Genomic DNA, 24,461 nt, shown 5'->3' on the forward strand with positions numbered 1-24,461 from the left:
TTCTAATTTTTGCCAGTCTTAATGGGTGTAAGTGATATCTCATTATCTTTCCGAATACTGATAAATCCGACCATCTCTTCATATGCTTGCAGACCTGCTGAGGTTGTGGTTCCTTAAACGCCAGCTCACATCTTTGGGGTTTGACTTTCTGCGCCTGAGGCGGCGGGCCCAGGGCTCAGCCCTCCGCCCCGAGTCCCAAGAGGGGCGAGGAGGGTGAGCCTGCCAGATGCCTTGTGCGCATCTATCTCCAGGGCCGGGGAGGCTGGGCGAACTCCCGGGGAGGAGACTGGGTCAGGGGCACCTGCGGAACTCAGCGTGGCACCGACCCGCCGGCCTCGGGCGCGGAGGGGTGGGCAGGTTAAGAGAGCAGGAGGAGGGACCTGCATCCTGGTCCGGGACTAGGGTGGCCGCTGCAGCTGCGCTCCTAGCAGGCGGGGCGTGGAGTCTGGAGGAGCGACCGCCCCCTCTTCTCGGCTCCCCGGGCCCCGCCCCGGCGGACGCGCGCCTCGCGCCCGGGCACCAGCGCGCGCAGGGGCTGCGGAGAGGCAGGATGCAGGAGGAGCTGGCGTGGGAGACCGACGGCCGTGAGTCTGCCTGGAGGCGGGAGGGGGAAGGGGGGCGTGCCGAGGCCGAGAGGACCCCCCGCATCCGTTTGAGGAGTGCTGGGTGAGGTTGGCGCCCTCCGAACGGCCACCTCCGAGTTGGGCGTCTGTGTGGCTCCGAGCGGAATGGTTACCGGTCTGCGCACCGGGTCGAGGGGACCTTGCCAGTGCGTCTGGGACTCGGGGACGCCACCCGCCAGGTGAGCGGGGAGCAGCGGCTGAGAGGTTAGCTACAAATAATAAAGGTAATAGCGATCCTTGACTGCGTGCTATACTTTGGGTGCCAGGCCTTGACCCTGGAGAGGCACGTCATTTGATCTTCGCTGCGGCCATATGGGTAGGACATCATGTTCTCTTCATTTCGCAGATGAGAAACTGAGGCACAGGGTGTTCAAATGAGTTGTTCAAGGTCACACAGCCATTGAGTGGTAGAAGTGCTGAAGGCCCCAGCTCACCCGGAATGCTGGGGCTAGATAGAGAGTGGAGACCGCATCGGATGGGGCACGCACTCAGAGGAGAGGAGCCTGACTGGCCACAGGTGGGATGAGGGCACCTCCGAGCCTCCCTCAAGGAGTGCGCCCAGTGCCAGGGCCTCTAGGCCGGGCAGCAGCGTCTGTGTGGGCATCAGCTGGCCTGGGGCAGCTTGGGCTGCACTGTCTGGGAGAGGGGAGAGAAGGATTGTGTCGGTGTCTGCACTGTGAGTCCTTGATCCTGCAGCCCTGGCTGAATCCTGACAGCTGAATCCTGGGGCTCTCCCTCAAATGCGCATAGTGCAGCTCACTGGATTCCTTTGAGACCTATAGTGTCCAAAATGCTGGCACACTGCATCTACTCAGCTGAGGGATGTGTTGGGGGTGGGAATGCTCAATCAAGATTAAGTACATGGTTCTGCCTGGGGCGGAGGATCACTTGAGTGGGCCTGCGAAGAATGTGTAGCAATGGAGCATTGGGGTGTGTGGCAGAGAATTCTGGGCAGAGGACCCAGCATGGGCAAAGGCTCACAGTTCAGTGGGTATTGGATGTGGCCAGAAAGAGGGTGCCGGGTGGGAGGTGGATGGAAGAGATGAGACTGGACTTGATTTCATTTTAACTTAACCTTCTCTGGCCTGGCCCTATGCAGTGTCTGCTAGCTTCCCATTGGGACTCCTGGCTGTTTGCCAATACAAACCAGGCCAATCCCCCTAAGCTGCACATAAGATAGAGGGTGCCAGACAGGAAGGGACCTATACAGATCTCTTTCTTCACCCTCCCCCAGTTTTACAATGGAAGAAACAGACCTACAAGGGGGATGTGACTAGCCCAGGATCCTGCTGCTGGAAAGTGGCAGGGCAGGTACTATAACCCAGGCCTCTGTAAGCTCACATCTGAAGTGGCAGCTCTCTTTGGCTACCAGAATTTGACCCTTTGCCTTGGAGGAATAATAGTGATGATGATGGTGGTGGTGGTGGTGGTGTGGTCATTATGTGCCAGACAATGTGCCAGGGGGTTTTCATATCTCATTTCTAATCATGATATTAACTTTGTAGGGAAGCTCACACTCCCATTTTGCAGATGAGGAAACTGCCTAACACATCTAGGAAGTGGTTCAGCCAGAGTTGAACCCAGGACTGTGTGATTGCCCCCCGGGGTAGCAACTCTGAGATCCACAGGTTGTATCCATGAGGCCCCAGAAAGCTCAAGATCCTCTTTCTCATCTGGAGAAGACTGTGTGGAATTTATCTAGAAAAACAAACTGCATGGCAGGCCTGTCTCTCACCTCAGTGCATCTTAGCCTTCCCTACCAAGACACTCGTCACCTGTCCCTGGATACACAAAGGGGCTGGGTTCAGACATTCATACTGGACCAAACATGCAGGCTATGGGGTCACTTGCCCTGCAGTGACTATGGAAAGGGCCAGCAAATATTTGTCTCTGTGCTAGTATGTGTGAGCACTTTGGGAGAGGGAACAGGCATCTATTCGTCTGGGGATTGTTGGTGTCACTCATACAAGCAGAGATTTTTTTGTTTCTGTTTTCTTTTCTTTTTTTTTTTGAGATGGAGTCTCGCTCTGTCACCAGGCTGGAGTGCAGTGGCGTGATCTCGGCTCATTGCAACCTCCAGCTCCCAGGTTAAAGCAATTCTCCTGCCTCAGCCTCCCGAGTAGCTGGGACTACAGGTGTGCGCCACCATGCCCAACTAATTTTTGTATTTTTAGTAGAGACGGGGTTTCACCATGTTGGCGAGGATAGTCTTGATCTCCTGACCTCGTGATCTGTCCACCTCGGCCTCCCAAAGAGCTGGGATTACAGGTGTGAGCCACTGCACTCGGCCTGTTTTTGTTTTCTTTTTAGAGACAGGGTCTCACTCTGTTGCCCAGGCTGGAGTGCAGAAGTGCAATTATAGCTCATTGGCAGCCTCAAACTCCTGGGCTCAAGCAATCCTCTTGCCTTAGCCTCCTGAGTAGCTGGGACTACAGCCATGTGCCACCACACCTGGCTAATTTTTTAAAAACTTTTTTGTAGAGATGGAGGTTTTGCTTTTTAGCCCAGGCTGGTCTCGAACTCCTGGCTTCAAGCTATCCTCCTGCCTTGGCCTCCCAAAGTGCTGGGATTGCATGCATGAGCTACCATGCCTGGCTCAGAAGCAGAGTTTTGTGGATTCCTCCTGTGCCCACCTTTGGGCCTGCTGTGAGCTGTGGGTGGATCAGGAAGGGTAAAGTGTGGCCAGGGCCTCCAAAATGTTTGGAGTCTAGCCATGGAGACTAGACATCCTCACAATCAAGACCCGTCAGGATGACGGCAGCACGGGGCTCCAATGGGGATCATCTGGCCCTGGGTCCTCCTGGCTCAGACACTAACCTGCAGCCTGACCCTGAGCCCACAGGTGTGTATAACAGGGGTTGGCAGGGGGACCTCTGAGGTTCCCTTTAATCTGAGACTCTGTGCTAAAGGTGCAGCGATGAGGGTGAGAGGAGCACAGAGAAGAAAAATCAGGGTGGCCTCAGTGCGGGCAGGTGGAAGCTGGTTAGGATTTGGGCAAGAGGGGTTGGAAGAGGCTGGGCGCTGTGGCTCATGCCCGTAATCCCAGCACTTTGGGAGGCCGAGGCAGGCAGATCACTTAAGGTCAGGAGTTGGGGACCAGCCTGGCCAACCTGGTGAAACCCTGTCTCTACCAAATATACAAAAATTAACCAGGTGTGGTGACACGTTTGTAATCCCAGCTACTGAGGAGGCTGAGGTGGGAGAATCGCTTGAACCTGGGAGGCGGAGGTTGCAGTGAGACAAGATCATGCCACTGTACTCCAGCCTGGGCAACAGAGGGGTTGGAAGAAGGGGTGGAGGAGCAAGGAGATGGAAGGTACAGGAGTGGGGTAAACATGCCTCTGGCCTCACCCGGCGCTGGCACGCAGTAGGTGGCTCAGTAAATCCTGGCTGTTTTCTACACTAGACTGAGCCGTGGAAAAGGTGGTTACTGACTCCAGAGGGAGTTAATTTCATTTCCTTCCCCAAGAGCAGCTCTTGGGAGGGTACATGAAACTTGGATAATGGGGCACACATTTAGGCTGCTGCAAATGGCTTCGCCCTGCTCTTCCATCTTCGGGGTTTCACCACATCCTGGTTGCGTGGCTGTGGGGTGAGTTAATGAGGAAGAGCAGCCTGTCTGGGGAGGACCCTGACCTTGCGAGGGAGGAGGGCTGTGCCGCTCTGCCCCCATTCCTAGCTGAAAGACCCCTGCCCCAAATGTTCAGGAGTGGGAATGGGTTGTTTACCTCTCCTGTCTGCAGTATGGGGGATCCTCCCCCTCATCCTGCACCCCATTTTCTCCCCATAGTGCTTCCTCTGGAGAGGCAGCTCCACGAGGCCGCCCGCCAGAACAACGTCTGCAGGATGCAGGAGCTGATTAGGAGGAGGGTTAACACCAGGGCCAGAAACCACGTGCGTAATGGGCTTCTCTGAATCGGGGCACCTGGGATAGTGTCATGATAATGCCAGTATACAGGGGGAACAGTTTATCTGAGCTAGAGGCAAGTGCGTTTGCATGTGTAAACTTGGAGGGAGGCTCACGCTCTGTCCTCATGGCCTGCATTGTCTCGAGGGATCTGAGGCTTAGAGTGGTTGGGCCTCCACCCAGGGTCAGGGTCAGGATGCCAAGCCAGGCTTGGGCAATTCCAGAGGTCAAATTCTTAACTTCTGGGACGCATCTGAGAGGTTAGAGCCAGGAGGGCCAGGGTCAAAGGTCAGCAGCCAGAAGCTGGCAGATGGGCAAAAGAGGAGGACAGACATTACACAAAGCATCCCACAAACAATTCATTCCCTCTGTGATAAGTTGTCATAAGAGCGTGTGCAGGAGGGTCGGCTTTTTTTCTTTTTCTTTTTTTTTTTTTTGAGACAGGACCTCATATCACCCAGGCTGGAGCGCAGTGGAGCAATCACAGCTCACTGTAGCCTTGACCTTCCTGGGCTCAGTTGATCCTCCCATCTCAACCTCCTGAGTAGCTGAGACTACAGGTGTGCACCACCATGCCAGGCTAATTTTTGTATTTCTTCTAGAGATAGGGGTCTTGCTATGTTGCCCAGGCTGGTCTCAAACTCCTGGACTCAAGCTATCCTCCCACTTCAGCCTCCCAAAGTGCTGGGATTACAGGCGTTGGGCCACCTCACCCTGCTGGAAGTGGCATTTTTGAGGAGCCAGGTGAAGGACAGTGTTCCAGGCAGAGGGAACAGTATGGGCAGAAGCCCTGAAGAAGGAAGGAGCAGCTGGGCTCCAGAGAGGGGATGTGGCTTGCCTGAGACCACAGTGAAAACTAGTGCTTCCTTTCATTGTCCCCTCATAAGCTGAAAACTACAGAGGGGAGAAGTGGGCACAGGGGCCACAGGCCAGCTTCCCCCAGGCCTATTTGGATAACATTATGAACTGCCAAGGTGGGCTGAGAATGAGGTGGTGGGTCAGGCCCCTTCAGCCCCATTCTGAGAGAAGGAAGGGGACAGAACCCAGGCACTCCAGTGCCTCTCAGGGACTTGGAGTATAATCCTTGGCCACACGGAGCTTTCCAGCAGGGGGAACAGCAGGAAAAGGCCTAGAGGTGGGAAGCTGCTTGGCATTTCTGAGAAGCAGTGGTGGGCAGTGCCAGACCATGCAGTGCCTCATCATCCCCAAGGTTAGGAGTTTATCCTGAGAGCCATGAGAAACTGTGAAGAGTTTTAGACGGGGACAGATGGGTCCAGTCATTTTACTATGTTGGCTTTGGCTGCCATGTAGGAGAGGAGCATGTGGCAGAATGGGGCTGGGTCCCCAGCCAGCAGGGGACCAGAGCCAGCAAAGACCCTTCCAGCCTGCAGACCAGCTGTCCTGGGGGAGGGTGTGGGAGGTGGTCCAGGCAGCCAGGTGGCAGCGGCACCTGACAAGTGTCATCTCGCTCCGGGCAGGTGGGCAGGGTGGCCCTGCACTGGGCTGCAGGTGCAGGGCACGAGCAGGCTGTGCGTCTGCTTCTGGAGCACGAGGCTGCTGTGGACGAGGAGGATGCGGTAGGGGCCCTCACAGAGGCACGTCTGTGTGTACGTGTCTGTCTGTCTGTCTGTCTCAGGGTGGTGGGGGGCACTGGAGATCTCTCTGGGTCTATGAGCCGGTTGCCGAGATTGCTGCTAATATGCAGACATTCAGGTGCAGAGTGGCGGGGAGTCAAAGGCTTTAGGCGCCAGGGACACTGCACTGATTCCATTTTCCTCCTGTACAGTAATGAAGAGCTCTCCACTTTCAAGGGTCTTTCAGTTCTCAGAGAGCCTTTTCAGTCCCTCATGATACCATGCGAACAGGGAGAGGGCTGTAGAACAGATAATTGGGTGGATTGATAGAGACCTGATTAGCAAAAGCACCAGGAGGAAAGTCTCTCATGATATGCCACAGGGCTCTGCCCTGGCTAACACTTCAATCAAAGTCTTGGATAAAGACTAAGAGTCTTAGTTAACCAATTGGCAGGCAGTGTGTTGCTGAGAGAGAGCACTGATGAGTAACGGGGTCTGTAAAATTATCTCTACAGGTTTGGGAAAAAGGCTGAATCTAATAATGACATTTGAAAGGGAGACACTTATGGCTTTGTCTACATTTAAATTTAAAAAAGCGCCTGGGCGCGATGGCTCACGCCTGTAATCTCAGCACTTTGGGAGGCCCAGTGGGTGGATCACTTGATCCCAGGAGTTTGGGACGAGCCTGGGTGACATGGCGAAACTCCGTCTCTACCAAAAAATACAAAAATTAGCCAGTCTCATAACCTGGTGTTTAAATACATAAATAGATAAAAATTTTAAAATAAAAAATAAAACCATAAACTTCCCTGCAGCGACTTGGTTGTCCGTGAAAACAATTTTCTTTGTTCCGGCTTCTCTCTGCTCCCAGGCTTCACTATGTGGGGGCTTGATTACTAGTTGGGGTTGAGGTGAGGCAGCAACCCTTACCTCCCCATTCCCCAATCCTGTCTCCTCCCTGTGCCTGCTTAGGCCTCATTTAGGGATACCTTTAGGAGCAGAATGTCTAGGATCCTTAGCCTGAGCTCCCTGGTGAAACACTAATGCCTCTTGCATCAAGTCTTTATACCCACAAAGACCCCCACTATCACCACTGTGCTGTTATTTCTTCCTTCAGGGGTTTAGTGAGAAAAGAAGCTATGAGGGAGAACAGTAAGAGGGGGCCATTTTAGAAACCCTCCTTGTTGGCCGGGTGCGGTGGCTCACACCAGTAATCCCAGCACTTTGGGAGGCAGAGGCAGGAGGATCACCTGAGGTCAGGAGTTTGAGACCAGCCTGGCCGACATTTTGAAACCCCGTCTCTACTAAAAATACAAAAATTAGCTGGGTGTGGTGGCACACGCCTGTGATCCCAGCTACTGGGGAGGCTGAGGCAGGAGAATCGCTGGAACCTGGGAGACGGAGGTTGCCATGAGCCAAGATTGTGGCACTGTACTCCAACCAGGGTGACAGAGCGAGACTCTGTCTCAAAAAAATAAAAAATAAAAAAAAAAAGGATCCTCTCTGTTTCTTTTGCAAATGGCAATAAGTAACCTTTTGAAAAATAAGACAGCCTGCTGGGCTTGCCTGCTGTAGTAACAGGGTTCGGGAGACACTGGAGAAGGGAAATCCTGTTGTTGGAGGAAGGTCTCTAGTGATATGCCACAGGACTCTGGCCTGGACAGTTCCTAGGAACTATGTATGTGGGGAAAGCTGGTATAAGACTGTGATGTATCCCGGGGGTCCCCACTGTCAGGAGGCTCTGGCTCCCATGGCTCTCCCTCCCCCAGTCCTGAGCCTTCACCCATTTTATTCCCAAGTGCCTGTGGACTCCTTCCTCTGGACTCTGCCCATGCTTCTTCTTTGTCCTTCCTCCTGCAGCCAGTGCAAAGTTGCTGATACTCTACCAGGCGCTGAGCTCTGAACCAGTGCCGGGTCTCCTGGCCTCTTCAGCTCTAGTTAAGGCCAGCTGTAGACCCTCATTTGTTTCTTTTGTTTTGTTTTATAATTTTTAATTAAAAAAATATGGCCCCATCTTGGATGATAGACCTTCATTTGAGGCTCTCTGTGAGATCCAACACCTTCCCTAGGATTTCATGAGGAAGAACTTAAATGCTTGTGGTCCCTGCTGGCTCTTGCTTCCAGCTTCTGGTCAACTTTTGGCGTTCTTTTGAAATTTTGCAAATAGTCTTTTGACTCCACCCTGGTGTCATCCCAAACATGGTACCTCTCCCTGGTTTGCAAGGACTCCATTCACAGAAGGCTTGTGGTGTGGTTTTCCAAACTGGGAAATAGAGGAGACCTACATTACACATGAAAACAATGTAAAAATCCTAAAGACCCCTCTTTGACATTCTGTTCTTTAAAGGCCCTTGGTCCTTTCCCTGCCTTGGCCCCAGCCTCTGCTTCCCTCCTCTCTCCAGTGCTGTCCTTGTCTGCACCACCCCCCTCCTGCCTCCAAATTCCCGCCTGTTTCTAAAGCAAAGCAGTGCAACTCTCTGGATGCTCGGGAGCCTGCTGATCAGTGAGTTCCCTCTGAGTTTCACCTTTTGCCTCAACCCTTTGTCAAGGCTTTTACCCACAGTTCTCTCCCTAAGAGGAATTCTGGTGCCAGCCGCTAAGACCCCTTTTCTTGGTACCCCTCACAAAGGCTTCTGGTGGAGCCACACCCAAGGAGGCACTGCAAAAAACCATTCCCAGGATCTGGCTGGCTCTTGATGTATCCCCGGAGCTGAGTTTGGAGGCCTGGGGTTGCTCTTCACAGAGAAGAAAATATTCCAGGGAGGTGGGGGAAGTGCAGAACCCTACTGCAGTGGAGGTCAGTCAGTGAAGGGACTCTGGGGACCCTGGAGCACGGTGCAGATGTGGAGGAAGAGCACCCTGCAAATAGGTGTGGGGCTGCCCTGAGTGGAGGCATAGACATATTTTCAGTTGCTCCAGAGAGTTGGTGGGATGGGAATTGCAGGAGTGCAGATTTTAATAGAGCTCGAGGAGGCATTTCTAACAGAAGCCAGTGTTTGACTGCACAGGGATGTCTTGTGAGGTGGTGTGGTGCTGCAGACTTAAGCTATCTGCCTTGAAGATATCCTATGGGATATTTATTTATTTATTTATTTATTTTTGAGACAGGCTCTCACTCCATCGCCCAGGCTGGAGTGCAGTGGTGCCATTTTGGCTCACCATAACCTTTGCCTCCTCGGTTCAAATGATCCTCTCGTCTCAGTCTCTCAAGTAGCTGGGACTACAGGCACGTACCACCATGCCCAGCTAATGAATTTTTTTTATAGAGACAGGTCTCATTATATTGCCCAGGCTGGTCTTGAACTCCTGGGCTCAAGCGATCCTCCCACCTTGGTCCCTTCCAAAGTGTTGAGATTACAGGCATGAGCCACCATGCCCAGCCTCTATGGGAGATTTAAACAGTCCATTCTTAAACACCAGTCCAGGATAAGGTCTTCACCAGTCATAGCAAATCAGAAAACAGGGACAATGTATTTTTCATGAAGCTACATTTGTCTTTGTTTGTTTGTTTTTGAGACAGGGTTTCGCTCTGTTACCAAGGCTGGAGTGCAGTGGTGCGATCACAGCTCATTGCAGCCTCTACCTCCTGGGCTCAAGTGATCCTCCCACCTCAGCCTCCTGAGTAGCTGGGACCACAGGAGTGTGCCTCCACGCCTGGCTTATTTTTACGAAAATGTCTGTAGAGATGGGGGTCCCCCTGTTTTGCCCAGTCTGGTTTCAAACTCCTGGGCTCAAGTGATCCTCATCTCAGAGTGTTGGGATTACAGGTGTGAACCACCACGCCCAGTTATGAAGCTTTATTTGTCAAGAATATATTCTAAGATTGGTTCCTTACAAATTGTTTTCTTTTAAAATGGTCTTTCTTTATGAAATGATGATGAGAGTAAATGGCAGCTGGTTTTTTGTTTGTTTGTTTTGAGACGAAGTTTCACTCTGTCGCTCAGGCTGGAGTGCGGTGGCGTGATCTCACCTCACTGCAACTTCCACCTCCTGGGTTCAAGCGATTCTCCTGCCTCAACCTCCCAAGTAGCTGGGATTACAGGTGCCCACCACCACACCTGGCTAATTTTTGTATTTTTAGTAGAGACGGGGTTTCACCATATTGGCCAGGCTGGTCTTGAACTCCTGACCGCATGTGAGCCTCCTGCCTCAGCCTCCCAAAGTGCTGGGATTACAGGCGTGAGCCAACAAGCCTGGCCAGCAGCTGTTTTATTTTTAAGTTTCATTTAGCAAAAAAAAAATTTTAAAAGTTTGCAACAGTACATCAGCCTCTATTTAAAAAAAAATCTTGATCTTTAAATTCCTAAAGCTTGGAGCTCCCTGGACTAAGTGGCACTTATAGTTCCTTCTGGTTGTATGGTTTAGTCATAAGGCACAGGGCCTGGCTGGCACAGCCACGCCTTCCCACATTCTTCTCACCTCCTCTATGTCCTCTCCCCTAGTTTGGGATGAACGCGCTTCTCCTGTCTGCCTGGTTCGGCCACTTACGAATCCTCCAGATCTTGGTAAACTCAGGGGCCAAGATCCACTGTGAGAGCAAGGTAAGGCCTCAGCTGGTAGACCCCGTCCCCTTGGCTCCCCCATCCCTGGATGCACAGGTCTTCCCCGACCTCTGTCCCCGACCCCTGCTTGCCCCTCCGGTCCCCCACCTGCCTCTGCCTATCCCTCTTTCATCTGATCTCCCCCACCTCCCTTTATTATTCGGTGAGTTGGGAGAGTTCCCAGCCCTCTGGCTGGCCTCCTTATTTACAAGAGAGAAATCAAAGTAACTCCCTCAGAGCGTAGTTAGGAAAATTAAATGAGAAGGAGGTGAGGTCTCCTCCACCCTCCTGCCAGGCCCTGCACCCCTTGTGCTCAGTGCGGTGGGGTGAAAGGAGCAAAGCATCATTTACCAAGTGTGGTATGGTGGGCGAGTTACTCTATCAGCCTGCACTGGGATTTGAGGGAGCAGGGCCCCAGCAAGTGAGAGTGCCCGGAATCCCTCCACTGGTGTCTCACCTTTTAGGGTGTCAGTGGCCCATAGGAAAATGCAAACATTTCTGGGCCAAATCCCTCAGCCAGGAGTTCTCACGTGGGTTCTTGGAGAAAATTCAGAGGACCTATGAACTTGGATTGGAAAAAAGTGCATATTTATTTTGGCTAACTTCTTGAAAATTTAGCATTTTTTCTTTCTTTCTTTTCTTTCTTTTGAGATGGAGTCTTGCTGTGTCACCCAGGCTGGAGTGCAGTGGCGTGATCTCAGCTCACTGCAACCTCCACCTACTGGGTTCAAGCAATTCTCTTGCCTCAGCCCCCAGAGTAGCTGGGACTATAGGCGTGTGCCACCACGCCCGGCTAATTAGCATTTTTTTTCAATCATGAATGTAGGTAACATTAGTACTTGTGACTTTGTCACTAATAGAAAATGTAGCTATTTTCATATCACATGGAAGTTTTTGCAGTTATCTTAAAATACTCCTTACATTTATCATTACATTGCAATTATGGCAGTGATTAGACCCTTCACTAGATCTTGTTGTTTAACGGGTCAGTAAGGAAGCACATATGTTACTAGATTGAAAACTTGGTTTGTAATATTTTGATAACTTAATTTCAATATAATTGGTTTCCTTTTATGGTAGGCAGAATAATGGCACCCCAAAGATGTCCTTATCCTAATCCCTAGAACCTCTGAACCCCCAGAACCCAACACGCCAATAGGAATTTGTTGGGTGTGATGTGATGTGTGTGAGGTGTGATGAAGGAGGAAGGGCTGGAGTGATGCGAGCCACTAGCCAAGGAATTCGGGCAGCTTCTAGAAGCTGGAAAAGGCCAGGAAATGGATTTTCCCCAAGAGCTTCCAGAAGAAACACAGCATTGCCAACCCAATTTAGACTTCTGACCTCCAGTATTGTAAAATAATAAATTTGTGCTGTTTTATGCCATGAAGCTTATGGTAATTTGTTATAGCAGCAATAGGAAACTAATACGCCATTGTAAGCCTGTGTATTTGATTAATTTTTTTTCCTGTATAATTTTTTTTTTTTGCATTTAAGTAAATATTCTGAGAAGGGGTCATAGGCTTCACCAGATGTAAAAGGGTTGTGGCACATAAGAAGTCTGTCTCATGCCATTGTTAGGATCCTGTTGGCAGTGGTGGGAGTGCCTGAAAGCATTTGGGTTGGAAAATCCATCCCAGAGAACCATGTCCCTATGTGGTGGGTCACAAGATCTGAGCTGGAGTGTGGGAGGGAGGGGCCAGCAGGAGGGCGCCCTATGAATACACCCAGGTTCAAGCTCAGGGTTCTGCTGTCTAGTCCTGCCAGCCTGGCCTGGCTTGGCCTTGGAAGGGCTCAGTGGCCCTGGGGAATCCAGTGCTGTCTTGATGGAGTATACTATAAACAGAGTTGTGAATGAGCCTCCATGTTCTAGAATGAGGGAGGTGGGGTCTTGGGTGTATATGGAGGGTGAGGTTCTGAGTCATGGACTCTTCTAGTTAAGCACATCCCCTGTATATTCATTTTCTGTTTTTGGCAACAAATCACTCTAAAATTTAAACGTGATGAATCTGAAAGTAATGATATATTATTTTCCACAATTCTGTGATTGGCGGGCAGTTCCTGTGGCCTTGCCTGGGCTCACCTACAAGGCTGCAGTCAGCAGGTGGGTGGGCTGGGGGCTGGCTGGCCCTGGAGGGTCTCACTCACATGTCTGGAGCCTCTGCAGGAAGGGTTGGAACGTCTGGGATGGTGCGGCTGGTTTCTCCAGGTGGCCACTGATCCTTAGGGAGTTCAGCCTAGACTTCCTTATGTGTCTGCCTCAGGACAGCAAAAGAGCCAGAGCAGAATTGGCAAGGGCTCTAGAGGCCAAGGCTGGAAAGCCACGTGGTATCACCTCCATTGCATTCAAAAGCCCGTCACAGGACCAGTGTAGATTCTCAGTGAGAAGAGTAGCACGATCCTGGGGTGTGCTTCCAAGGGCAGGAGGAATAGATGCAGCCAACTTTGCAAATAATAGACCCCACTCTTCCTTTCAATCTCTTGTTCAAGGTCTTCCCCAAAGGGATTCATCCTACCTGTAGATGCCACAGGCCCAGTCCTGCTTCTGCCCTGAAGCTTTCTCCTTTCCCTGCTGTTTATGTAGCTCTACCTTGCCAGGCATTGGTGATATTTACAGTTTTACTAAACTATAGACTATAATAAGATTTCAGCAGTTTTTCCATTAATATTCTATAATGCTTTAGTCATTTTGTCTCCTTAGTCTCTTCCAATCTTGTGATGACTTCTTCATTTTTCCTTGTTTTCCATGACCTTAACCCTTTTGGAGAGTAGTAGCCAAGTATTTTATGGAATGTCCTTCAATTTGGGTATGTCTCATGTTTTCCTCATGAAAATCATCAGTCCAGGGCTATGGAATTTGGGAAGAACACAAGAGGGAAGTGCCCTTCTCATCCTTTCATATCAAGGGGTCCATGATACCAACATGAAATACACACATTGGGCCGGGCGTGGTGGCTCATGCCTGTAATCCCAGCACTTTGGGAGGCCGAGGCAGGCAGATTGCCTGAGTTCGGGAGTTCGAAACCAGCCTAGGCAACATGGGGAAACCCCATCTCTGCTAAAAATACAAAAAGTTAGCTGGGCATGGTGGCGGCTGCCTGTAATCCCAGCTACTCGGGAGGCTGAGGCAGGAGAATTGCTTGAACCCAGGAGGTGGAGGTTGCAGTGAGTCGAGATTGCGCCACTGCACTCTAGCCTGGGAGACAGAGTGAGACTCCGACTCAAAAAAAAAAAAAGAAAAGAAATACACATATTGAAAATTTATATTCACTGAGATTTGACCCCTGTCAAGATGTAAAACACTGTTCTATTGATTTTTATGACTCACTGATGGGTTGAGTCATAAACAGTTTGCAACTGTTGGTTGCAAACAGGACTTCAAATAATCTGACCTTAATACGAGGCAAGAGTAGAAGCTCTGGGGCATAAACATAGTATTTGCAAGTCTCCCTCCTTTTGCTTCTAGGCCCCAGAGACCTTCTTCCTGTCCACCCCCAACCCAGGCCACTTCCCTCTACTCCCTGCAGACCACATCTGCTCTTATTCTGCCCTAGAAGGTGAGGAGGTCACTTCCTAGTGACATACACTGGTCACTTGGTCACCTGCTTCTTCATTAGCAGCTGTATCAAGGGAGGCAGATACCTAGAACCTTCTTAACTGTTCTGGAGGCTACTAGTGCTATATGACCTCATCGTACATGTTTGAATTAATTTTCAGTTGTAAAATACTTTTCTTGTAGGTCCAGTCTTCTCAACCACCCATTGAAGTGATCAGGGATTATGATGCTAGTTTGTCCTATGTGCAAGTGGAGGCTCAGAGAGGTGGCGGTAACTGGCCTGAGACTCCGGAGCTGAGGGGTGCTGGAGCTGGGATTTGAATTTTGGCATCCCGACTCCTGCCAGCCCCCCTGAGGCTAAGTGGGCAGCAGAGTGGGTTATCCCTGGGGTCCATTCATCATTTACAGTGTTGTATCCATGGGGAGGCTGTGTTCTGGGTCCCAAACACTCGCTGTTTGGGAGACTGGCAGTGTGTGAAAAGGGCCTCCCTTCACAGACTGCAGGGACCCTCCTGCACTTGTTTCCAGGATGGCCTGACCTTACTGCACTGCGCAGCCCAAAAAGGCCATGTGCCTGTGCTGGCGTTCATAATGGAGGACCTGGAGGATGTGGCCCTGGACCACGTAGACAAGGTGAGAGTGCCTCAGGGCTACTCATCATTCCCATTGGGTGGGGGGCTCCTGGGGCCACTCTTGCCCACTGGGCTTACCACATTCCTTGGGTGCATCCTTTGATCTGTGGGCATATTGCACCTGGCCTGGGGAGCCGCTGGTAGGGAAGAGGTGTTGGGGCACAAACAAGCAGAATACAAGCAGAACACAGTCAGTTGCTGCAGAGAGGCCCAGATCAAGGACTAGGTGGGTTAGAAAAGCAAGCCATTGCTTCTGCTTCCTGGAGGAGGTGGCATTTGGTAAATAAACTGGATTTGTGGGTAAGATTGGAAGTCAGCGGTTGGAGGGGGCACCAAATGGAAGAGCAAGGCTTGTAGGAGCTTTAGGGACAGGAAAGGGCTCTAGTGTGAGTTCTGAGGGACTGGAATCTTAGGAGGGAAGGTCTGATGGGTGGTTGGGGTCCCTCTGGCGATCTCAACCCCCATCCTCAAGAATCTGTTTATTCATTAGGCAGCAAGGAGCCACCTAAGGACTTTAGCCAGGGAGGGACCCCAGCAAGTGGCTCTTGTTGGGAAGTTGGGTCTGGGCTTTCCAGGCAGGGTGTGGGGAGGCAAGGGGAGAGGACACTGTCTGGGGCAGGAGAGGCCACTGCAAAGCCAGAGTCGTTGGGGAACAGAGGCCAGGTGGGCAGAGGCAGGTATGCCCACTGACAGAGTGAGGAAGGCTCATACCACTTCTCCTCCTGGCCAGCTGGGGAGGACGGCGTTTCACAGGGCAGCTGAGCACGGGCAGCTGGATGCTCTGGACTTCCTCGTGGGCTCTGGCTGCGACCACAGTGTCAAAGACAAGGTACTGTGTCCGTGAGGCTCTGGGATCCTGACCAGGGTGCAAAACTTGCCACCTTCCAGGCTCTGGCTCCTCATCTGTGTCCACGTCTGACTCCCATTGTGCTGGAGGGCCGTGTGGCCCAAAGATGAGAGCGTATTTAGTGTTCATCCAGCAGGCCCTTCAATAGCATGTGCTATGGGCCAGCCCTGTGCTACAGGCTGGTGGCATAAAGATGCCCAAGACACCGTTTTTTACTCGAGGAACTCAGTGCCACAGTCATAGTAAGGATTTCTGATCCGACGTGGCTGGCCAGGGTGGCAGATCTGGGTGGTTGGTAGTGCTGCCTGGAGTGGCTTGAGCAGGGCTGTAATCTACTGGGGTTGTCTGTTGTTGGCAGATGTGGGGAAGTGTAAGGGGGTGGTAGCCACACATCTGCTCTGCTATGGTTATGGCAGGAATAGGTTGGGAGCATGGAAGAGGGAGCATATCATTCAAGGCTTATGAGCAGGATTTCACCAATCTGAGAAGGGGTAAGGGACGGGGACCAGAGGGTCTACCCTGCAAATGACTCTTATCATTGGACCCTTGTGAATCATATGTCATAGCAAATTCTCTCTTTTTATTTTTTTCTTTTTGATACGGAGTCTCGCTCTGTCGCCCAGGCTGGAGTGCAGTGGCGCGATCTCGGCTCACTGCAAGCTCCGCCTCCCAGGTTCACGCCATTCTCCTGCCTCAGCCTCCCGAGTAGCTGGGACTATAGGCGCCCGCCACCATACCCGGCTAATTTTTTTTGTATTTTTAGTAGAGATGGGGTTTCACTGTGTTAGCCAGGATGGTCTTGATCTCCTGACCTTGTGATCCACCTGCCTCAGCCTCCAAAAGTGCTGGGATTACACACGTAAGCCATTGTGCCCGGCCTGTTACAGCAAATTCTAAATGATGCCACCAACAAAGAGATTAACTCCATTATTAATCTTCTGGTTAATGTGGTTGGCCAGGATAGAGGGAGTTCTGTGTATAATGAAGTGATAGAGAGCTCACACACAAATGCACTGCAGGGTCTTGGAACTGGAAGGGGTCTGAATTCAGCCTTCTCGTTTTACAGTTGTGGAAACTGACGCCCAGAGAGGGAAATGCTTTAGCCAGGGTCACACAGCAAGACACAGGTAGAGCTGGATTTGGAAGCAGCATCCTAATGCATAAAGCTGTCTCTCTCCCCTTACCAGGCTGCCTCCTGGGTTGGACCCCCTTGGGTTCTGTACTGAGTCCATCCACACTCATGCTTTTGGGCTGAGCAGGTCCTGCCCTGTGCAAGGCACTGGGCCAGGAACTGGGCATACAGAGAGTGGGGAGGGCAGTGCCTGCCAGGACTGGCTAACCCAAAAGGCAAAGTGATCACACCTCAGGGCCCCAGGAGAGCATGAGCACCAAGAACAGAGAAAGATAAAATACAGCTTTGATGAACTTCTCCAGAATCTTGCAATCAGAAATTCTGCAAAGAAGCTTTTAAAATTGCATACCCCCGTTAAGTTTTGTGTTTTCAGAATGGGAGTGTTTTCATTTTCAGTTTCATCTGGGGATGGGGGCACAGTAAGTTTTTCAATGCCTGATAAGGGGGATAGACCTCTTAGAGTCAATGACAACACAGGTCACTCCACGTGTACTCTAGAATGCTAGGGAGGCTTTGAGAGCCCAGAGAGAGCTATTACCTCCACTTGGAAGGGCGAAGTGTTGCTGTCAAGGCCTCACAGAAGTGGAGATGCTGGACATCCCCAGGGTGGAGGGGAGAGGGCCCCGGGCCCACGCCAAGGCTGCCTTCTGTCCAGCTCTCCTGCCTCTGAGCCCCCTGCCCTGCCCAGGAAAGTGCGAGTGCCTGTCAGGCATCCATGTGTGCCACTTGCAGCTTCAAAGGGCAAGACATGGATATTTATAACCCAGAAGGAAGAAGAAAGCCCCGCCATGGTCTCTACACCCTGCTAACTGGGGGCATGTGTTGGCCCTTCATGGTTCATCTGCTTCCTCCGTGTCTCTGAACACAGAGATTTCATGCTGTGATTGCATTTCCCACTGCTTGTCCTGGCTCGCAGCAGCCGGCCTGCAGGCTACAGCCTGCAGAGAAGCTGGCAAGGAGAGAAAAACAAAGCTGTTGAGGGCTTTTTAAAATTATTTAAAAATTTTATTATTTTTAGCTGAATTCAATTTTTTTTTGAGACAAGATCTTACTCTGTTGCCCAGGCTAGAGTGTAGTGGCGTAATCACAGCTCATTGCAGCCTCAACTTCCCATGCTCAAGCAATCCTCCTGCCTCAGTCTCTCCAGTATCTGGAACTACAGGCAAGCACCGCCACATCTGGCTAATTTTTGTATTTTTTGTAGAGACGGAGTCTCACTATATCGTCCAGGCTAGAATTCCTGGGCTCAAGCTATCTGCCCACCTCAGCCTCCCAAAGTGCTGGGATTACAGGTGTAAGGCACTGTGCCTGGCAGGGAGATCCCTTCAAAAGACAACCCCAAGCAGGCTGACCTCAGCAGGGGCCACTTCTGATACAAAGTACGTTGCGCCCTCTGCCCTGCCCAATGCAGAGCTGCCCTCTGCCCTGCCCAGCTGCTTCTCTTGGCTATGTCACTGTCACCTTTAGACTTTCCAAGTGCAAAGCAACTACCAGTCCTCTGGCCCTCAAGTTCCAGGGACACATGTCAAGCTTTCCACATGATCACCTGAAGACCCTCCTACATTATTGACTCATTGAACAAATATCTACTGAGTGTTGGCCATGTGCCCAGGCCCTATTCTAGGCACTTAAGGAAACTTTAGAGAACAAAATAGATGCCCCTGTGGTGCTTATGTTCCAGCAAGAAGGGTCAGACACATGGAACCAACCCAAATGCCCATCAGTAATAGACTGGATAAAGAAAATGTGGCACATATACACCATGGAATACTATGCAGCCAGAAAAAGGAATGAGATCATGTCCTTTGCAGGGACATGGATGAAGCTGGGAACCATCATCCTCAGCAAACTAACACAGGAACAGAAAACAAAACACTGCATGGTCTCCCTCATAAGTGGGAGCTGAACAATGAGAACCCCATGGACACAGGGAGGGGGACAACACACACCAGGGCCTGTTGTGGGGGGCAAAGGGAGGGAGAGCATCAGGACAAATAGCTAATGCATGCAGTGCTTAATACCTAGGTGGCGGGTTGATGGGTGCAGCAAACCACCAATGCACACGTTTACCTGTGTAACAAACCTGCACATTCTGCACATGTATCCCAGAACTTAAAGTAAAATTAAAAAAAAAAAAAAGAGTCAGACAGTAAACACTAAGCACTCAGCCAGTGACAGAGTGTGTTAGCAGGCAATCCGTGCAGTGGGGAAAATAGGCTCAGGAGGACAGAGGTGGGGTTTGTAGTTTCAGTGTGGCCCGGGCAGGCCATGCTTCTCAATGAGAAACTGACATCTCAGGCAAAGACTTGAGGGAGGCAGGTGACTGAGCCAAGCAGCTGCCTGCAACAGCCTGAGCTCGGGGGAGAGTTGCTGGGGCCTTGAGCAGTGAGAAGAGAAAGATCTAGGGGACCCGAGGAGGGACTGGCTTCAGATGGGCACGTGGAAAGTAGAATTGGATTTGTTTAATTTTTAAGCAATGTGCCTGCCTTGAAGTATAAGGAAAGAAAGACCAGGGCTTGGCCCTTGAATCTGCCCCTGGTTATAGTTTTTGGCCCAGTTGTCAGGAGCAGGGTGGCACTGACCCAGTGTGCATGGCTGCAGCTCATCACAGGTCTGTGATTCTGGGGCTCTCTGGTCTGCTGGCCTCTCAGGAGCCCTTTTTCCTGCAGGAGGGGAACACGGCCCTTCATCTGGCTGCTGGTCGGGGCCACATGGCTGTGCTGCAGCGACTTGTGGACATCGGGCTGGACCTGGAGGAGCAGAATGCGGTGAGTCACTGCCTGGGGATGGCGAGATGCGTGACCCTCACTTGCTGTCTGCCTTTGAGGAACCCCCACCAGTCCATGGTGAAGTCTAAAGCCAGGAGGCTGAGGGCATGATCTCGAACTGAGAGCCCACCAGGGAAAGACAAGCAGCAGCACTGAACTCTAGGCTTAATGGTGGCACTTGGCATGATGGATCACCAAAGAAGTGAGACAGAAAGTGTGTGTTCAAAGAAGGGAGACGTCACCGTGGACAGGAGGGTGAGGGAGGGCTTGCTGGAGGAGGAGGAAATAGAGGGGAGGGGCTGAGACAGCCTGACAGGGGCAGAACATGAGCAGAGATGTAGAGCCAGGAGTGACTATGCCATGTGTGTGCTCCACAAAGTGAGGACTTCAGGGGTGGGGCTCATGGGATCACAAACAAGAAAGCTCATTGTTCTCAGGGGCAGGGCAGTGGAGAGCTCAAGGGGCCCTGGGGCCAAGGCACAAGGGGCATCCTCTCACCATGGGATTGGGGGTCACTTGGGTGGGCCTCCCCACCATCCTCATTGCTCTCCTTGTGTGTTGCAGGAAGGTCTGACTGCCCTGCATGCAGCTGCTGGAGGGTCCCACCCTGACTGTGTGCAGCTCCTCCTCAGGGCTGGGAGCACCGTGAACGCCCTCACCCAGGTAGCCAGGCCCTCCCAAGACTGCGGTCTGCTCTTGAGTGCTGAGCCATAGCCGTGTCGGCAGTAACGGCCACAGGGATTCCTGAACCCTGAGTGAATAGAGGCTTCGAGGCAGCAGGCCAGGTTCTGATCTTGGCTTCTCCACTGCTGAGCCCTGTGACCTGGAGCAAGTTACTTAACCTCTCTGAGCCTTGTTTCCCAACTATAAAGTGCAATGACATTTACTTTTTTACATTGTTGTGAGGATTAAATACCTAACACAGTGCCCAGGACATAATAGGGCCCAACACCTCAACACCTGTTAGTGTTTTTTTATTTTTTTTGAGATGGGTCTTACTCTGTTGCCCGGGCTGAAGTGCAATGGTGCGATCTTGGCTCACTGTAACCTCCGCCTCCTGGGTTTAAGCAGTTTTCCTGCCTCAGCCTTCCAAGTGGCTGGGACTACAGGCGTGTGCCACCACCCCCGGATCATTTTTGTATTTTTTGGGTACAGACGGGGTTTCACCATGTTGGCCAGGCTGGTCTTGAACTCCTGATCTCAAGTGATCCGCCTGCCTCAGCCTTCCAAAGTGTTGGGATTATAGGCGGGAGCCATTGCACCCGGCCCTGTTAGTGTCTTCTATTTGTTGAGCTCTTGATCGTTCACAAAGCCCCTTCATAACTGTTACCTCAGAAAAATTCCATCCATTTTGCAGATGAGAAAAGTAGAGCTTTGAGGGCACTTTCTCAGGGTCACAAGCTAGTACGAGGCCAAGCTGAGTCTCAAAAGCCTTTTCCCCTGACTCCAGAGCTCCCACCCACTGATGAAGCTTTTCCCCTGACAGAGCTGGGGCTTGGGGTGTGACCCTGGATGAACCTCTTCTCTCTCTCCCCATTGTACTCATCAATTCTGCCAGTAAAAATTCTCCTCTATGACCTGGAAAGCGGGGTTGTGGACTTTCTTTAGGTAGTGAGTTGGTGTTTTTGCTTTGCTTTTTATTTTTGAATCAGTGACAAATAACCTTTCTGGCTGGTTGAATGGCTTCAGGTTCTGGAATTCTTGCTTTGTTCTAAATGTCAATAGTATAGCAAAAATATTAATAATAAATAATACAATATAAATAATAATAGCAAAAATACACAGGCAGTTCAAAAACAGAGAATTAAAATGTTATGCTAAAAATTTATTTCCCCACTGCTTAATCTGACTGGCTTTGAAAAGAAAAGTAGGCTGGGCAAGGTGGCTCATGCCTGTAACACAGCACTTTGGGAGGCCAAAGCTGGAAGATTGCTCGAGCCCGGGAGTTTAAGGCTGCAGTGAGCTATGATTGCACCACTGTACTCCAGCCTGGGTGACAGAGTGAGACCCTGTCTCAAGAAAAAAAAAAAAAAGAGACTGCGAAGGTTGCACCCAGCTGGGTGGCCATTGGGTGGGGGGCTGGAGCTGCTCATCACACCAGGCCTTGTGCTCCAGCCTCAGCTTGTGGTTTCTGGCAGAGGCCACGTTCCATTTCAACATACCCACCCCTCTCAGAATATCATGCCACAGGGTCTCGGAGGAGGTGCCAAGCCCATAGTGACTGCATTTCCCACTGGGAGATGGACTGAGTCCCATACACCTCAGGTACTCCCTCAGCTGGGACTTTAGCAGGGTGGCTAGCTAGTCCTGGTTTGCCCCATACTGTCCTGATTTTAAAATGGAAAGTCCCACATCTCAAGAACTCCTCAATCCTGGGCAAACTGAGACAGTGGTGGGTCACCCTAGTGCGGCCTGCCTGGTGTGTGCCTTGTGCAAGGTGATCATTGGGCCAGGTTGGGCTCTGACTGAAAGAGAGCCCTTTGAGGCCCACCAAGATCAAGCCTCCATTCTGGCCCTGCCAGGATCCTGTTTGGATGCACTAAGACCAGCTTGTGCTGGGCAGTGCATGCTGGGTGGAGTTTGCTCTGTGTTGGCAAATCTTGTCTTCCTCTTTAAAAACCACCTCCTGGCCAGGTGCGGTGGCTCACGCCTGTAATCCCAGCACTTTGGGAGGCCGAGACGGGTGGATCACAAGATCAGGAGTTCAAGACCAGCCTGGCCAACATGGTGAAACCCCGTCTCCACTAAAAATACAAAAATTAGCTGGGCGTACTGGCAGGCACCTGTAATCCCAGCTACTTGGGAGGCTGAGGCAGGAGAATTACTTCAACCTGGGAGGTGGAGGTTGCAGTGAGCCGAGATTGTGCCACTGTACTCCAGCCTGGCTGACAGAGTGAGACTCTGTCTCGGGAAAAAAAAAGAAAACCACCTCCTTAGAGTCTATCATCTGCATGTCTTTACCAGCCATAGAATTGGGCAGGCTTTGGTCTACATTCTTGCAATTGTGATAGGAGTTGAGGAAAAGACTGAGACCACAGTGAGTTCCTTTTACTGGTCAAGAGGCCTGGGAGTCATTGATTTTTCCAGCCTCAGTTAATACTCCCAGGGGTGTTGTGACACTCAAATGGAAAAATGAATCTCAAAGAGCTTTGCAAACCTCAGTAGGAGGAGTCCTTGTGATATTGCATTGATGCCTGTTTCCTTCTAGAAAAACCTGAGCTGCCTTCACTATGCAGCCCTCAGTGGCTCGGAGGATGTGTCTCGGGTCCTCATCCACGCAGGAGGCTGCACCAACGTGGTTGATCATGTAAGTATGGTGCGAGTCTTGAAGGGGGTCTCCATCGCAAAGCCTTCCATGAGCACACTGATGAAGCACAGGGAGAAACAGGCACGTCGGACCCTTGGGGTTGGGGTGCAGACCAGGAGTAGGGGAGCCAGCAGCACTTAGGAGAGTGATACTGTTGTAGCTGTAATAGGATTAGAAACCAAGCTTGCTTGCAATTCCTCTGAACTGAATTATCAGCTCTTGTTCTCTGCTCATTTATGCACTGGGGCTTTTTTTTTTCTTTTTCTTTTCTTTTCTTTTTTTTTTTTTTTGAGAAAGAGTCTTGCTCTGTTGCCCAGGCTGGAGTGCAATGGTGCAATCTCGGCTCACTGCAGCCTCTGCCTCCCAGGTTCAAGCGATTCTCCTGCCTCAGCCTCCTGAATAGCTGGAACTAGAGGCACACACCACCATTCCTGGCTAATTTTTTTTTTGTATTTTTGGTAGAAAAATACATGGGGTTTCACCATGTTGGCCAGGCTGGTCTTGAACTCCTGACTCAAGTGATTCGCCAGCCTCAGCCTCCCAAAGTGCTGGGATTACAAGCATGAGTCACTGTGCCAAGCCTAGACATTGGGTTTTACTATTAATCTTTTTTGTTGCCTATCTGTCCACTTAATTGTTAATCTTTTTCCTGTTATACATTTGGTCCACACACAGGAACTGTATAATCTTTTGGTTAAAACACAGACTTTGGGAGTGCAGTGGTTCACACCTATAATCTCAGCACTATGGAAGGCCGAGGCTGGAGTATTGCTTGATCTCAGGACTTCAAGACCAGCCTGGGTAACCCAGGGAGATCCATCTCTACAAAATTTTTTTTGAAAAACTGGCTGGTCATGATGGTGTACACATGTAGTTTTAGCTACTTGGGAGGCTGAGGCAAAAGGACTGCTTGAGCCCAGGAGGTTGAGGCCACAGTGAGCCATGATCACACCACTGCACTCCAGCCTGGGCAAGAGCAAGACTCTGTCTCCAAAAAAAAAAAAAAAAAAAAAAAATTGGGCTGGGCATGGTGGCGTGAGTCTGTAATCCCAGCACTTTGGGAGGCCAAGGTGAGCAGATTGCTTGAGGCTAGGAGTTCGAGACCAGCCTGGGCAACATGATGAAACCCTATCTCTACAAAAAATATAGAAAATTAGCCAGGCGTGGCCGGGTGCAGTGGCTCACACCTGTAATCCCAGCACTTTGGGAGGCCGAGGCAGGCGGATCACGAGGTCAGGAGATCGAGACCATCCTGGATAACACGGTGAAACCCCATCTCTACTAAAAATACAAAAAATTAGCCGGGCTTGGTGTCAGGCGCCTGTAGTCCCAGCTACTCAGGAGGCTGAGGCAGGAGAATGGTGTGAACCCGGGAGGCAGAGCTTGCAGTGAGCCGAGATTGCACCACTGCACTCCAGCCTGGGTGACAGAGCAAGACTCCGCCTCAAAAAAAAAAAAAAAGAAAATTAGTCAGGCGTGGTGGTGTATCCCTGTAATCCCAGCTACTTGGGAGGCTGAGGCACGAGAATCACTTGAACCCAGGAGGCAGAAGTTGCAGTGAGCCAAGATCACTCCAC

General features: G+C 51.1%; 1 protein-coding gene across 12 annotated transcripts in view; it reads left to right on the forward strand.

The window, feature by feature from the left end:
• The first annotated feature begins 493 nt into the window (after nt 1–493).
• Nucleotides 494–24,461, forward strand: part of ANKDD1A (ankyrin repeat and death domain containing 1A) — a 43,023-nt gene continuing 19,055 nt past the window's right edge. For 3 of the 12 annotated variants that reach the window (XM_054450175.1, XM_063652691.1, XM_054450179.1), the window contains exons 1-9: nt 494–584; nt 4,414–4,517; nt 6,009–6,137; nt 10,547–10,645; nt 14,727–14,831; nt 15,561–15,659; nt 19,479–19,577; nt 20,142–20,240; nt 22,786–22,884. In XM_054450175.1, coding sequence (XP_054306150.1) covers nt 551–584; nt 4,414–4,517; nt 6,009–6,137; nt 10,547–10,645; nt 14,727–14,831; nt 15,561–15,659; nt 19,479–19,577; nt 20,142–20,240; nt 22,786–22,884 — 867 coding nt within the window. In that variant the 5' untranslated portion in view covers nt 494–550. Of the gene's footprint in view, nt 585–813; nt 1,141–4,413; nt 4,518–6,008; nt 6,138–10,546; nt 10,646–14,726; nt 14,832–15,560; nt 15,660–19,460; nt 19,578–20,141; nt 20,241–22,785; nt 22,885–24,461 lie in introns of those variants that run through there. The other 9 variants (XM_063652690.1, XM_063652694.1, XM_063652692.1 and 6 more) reach the window with 8 other exon arrangements.

This window comes from Pongo pygmaeus, chromosome 16 (genome assembly GCF_028885625.2).
Source record: "Pongo pygmaeus isolate AG05252 chromosome 16, NHGRI_mPonPyg2-v2.0_pri, whole genome shotgun sequence".
Classification (NCBI taxonomy): Eukaryota; Metazoa; Chordata; class Mammalia; order Primates; family Hominidae; genus Pongo; species Pongo pygmaeus.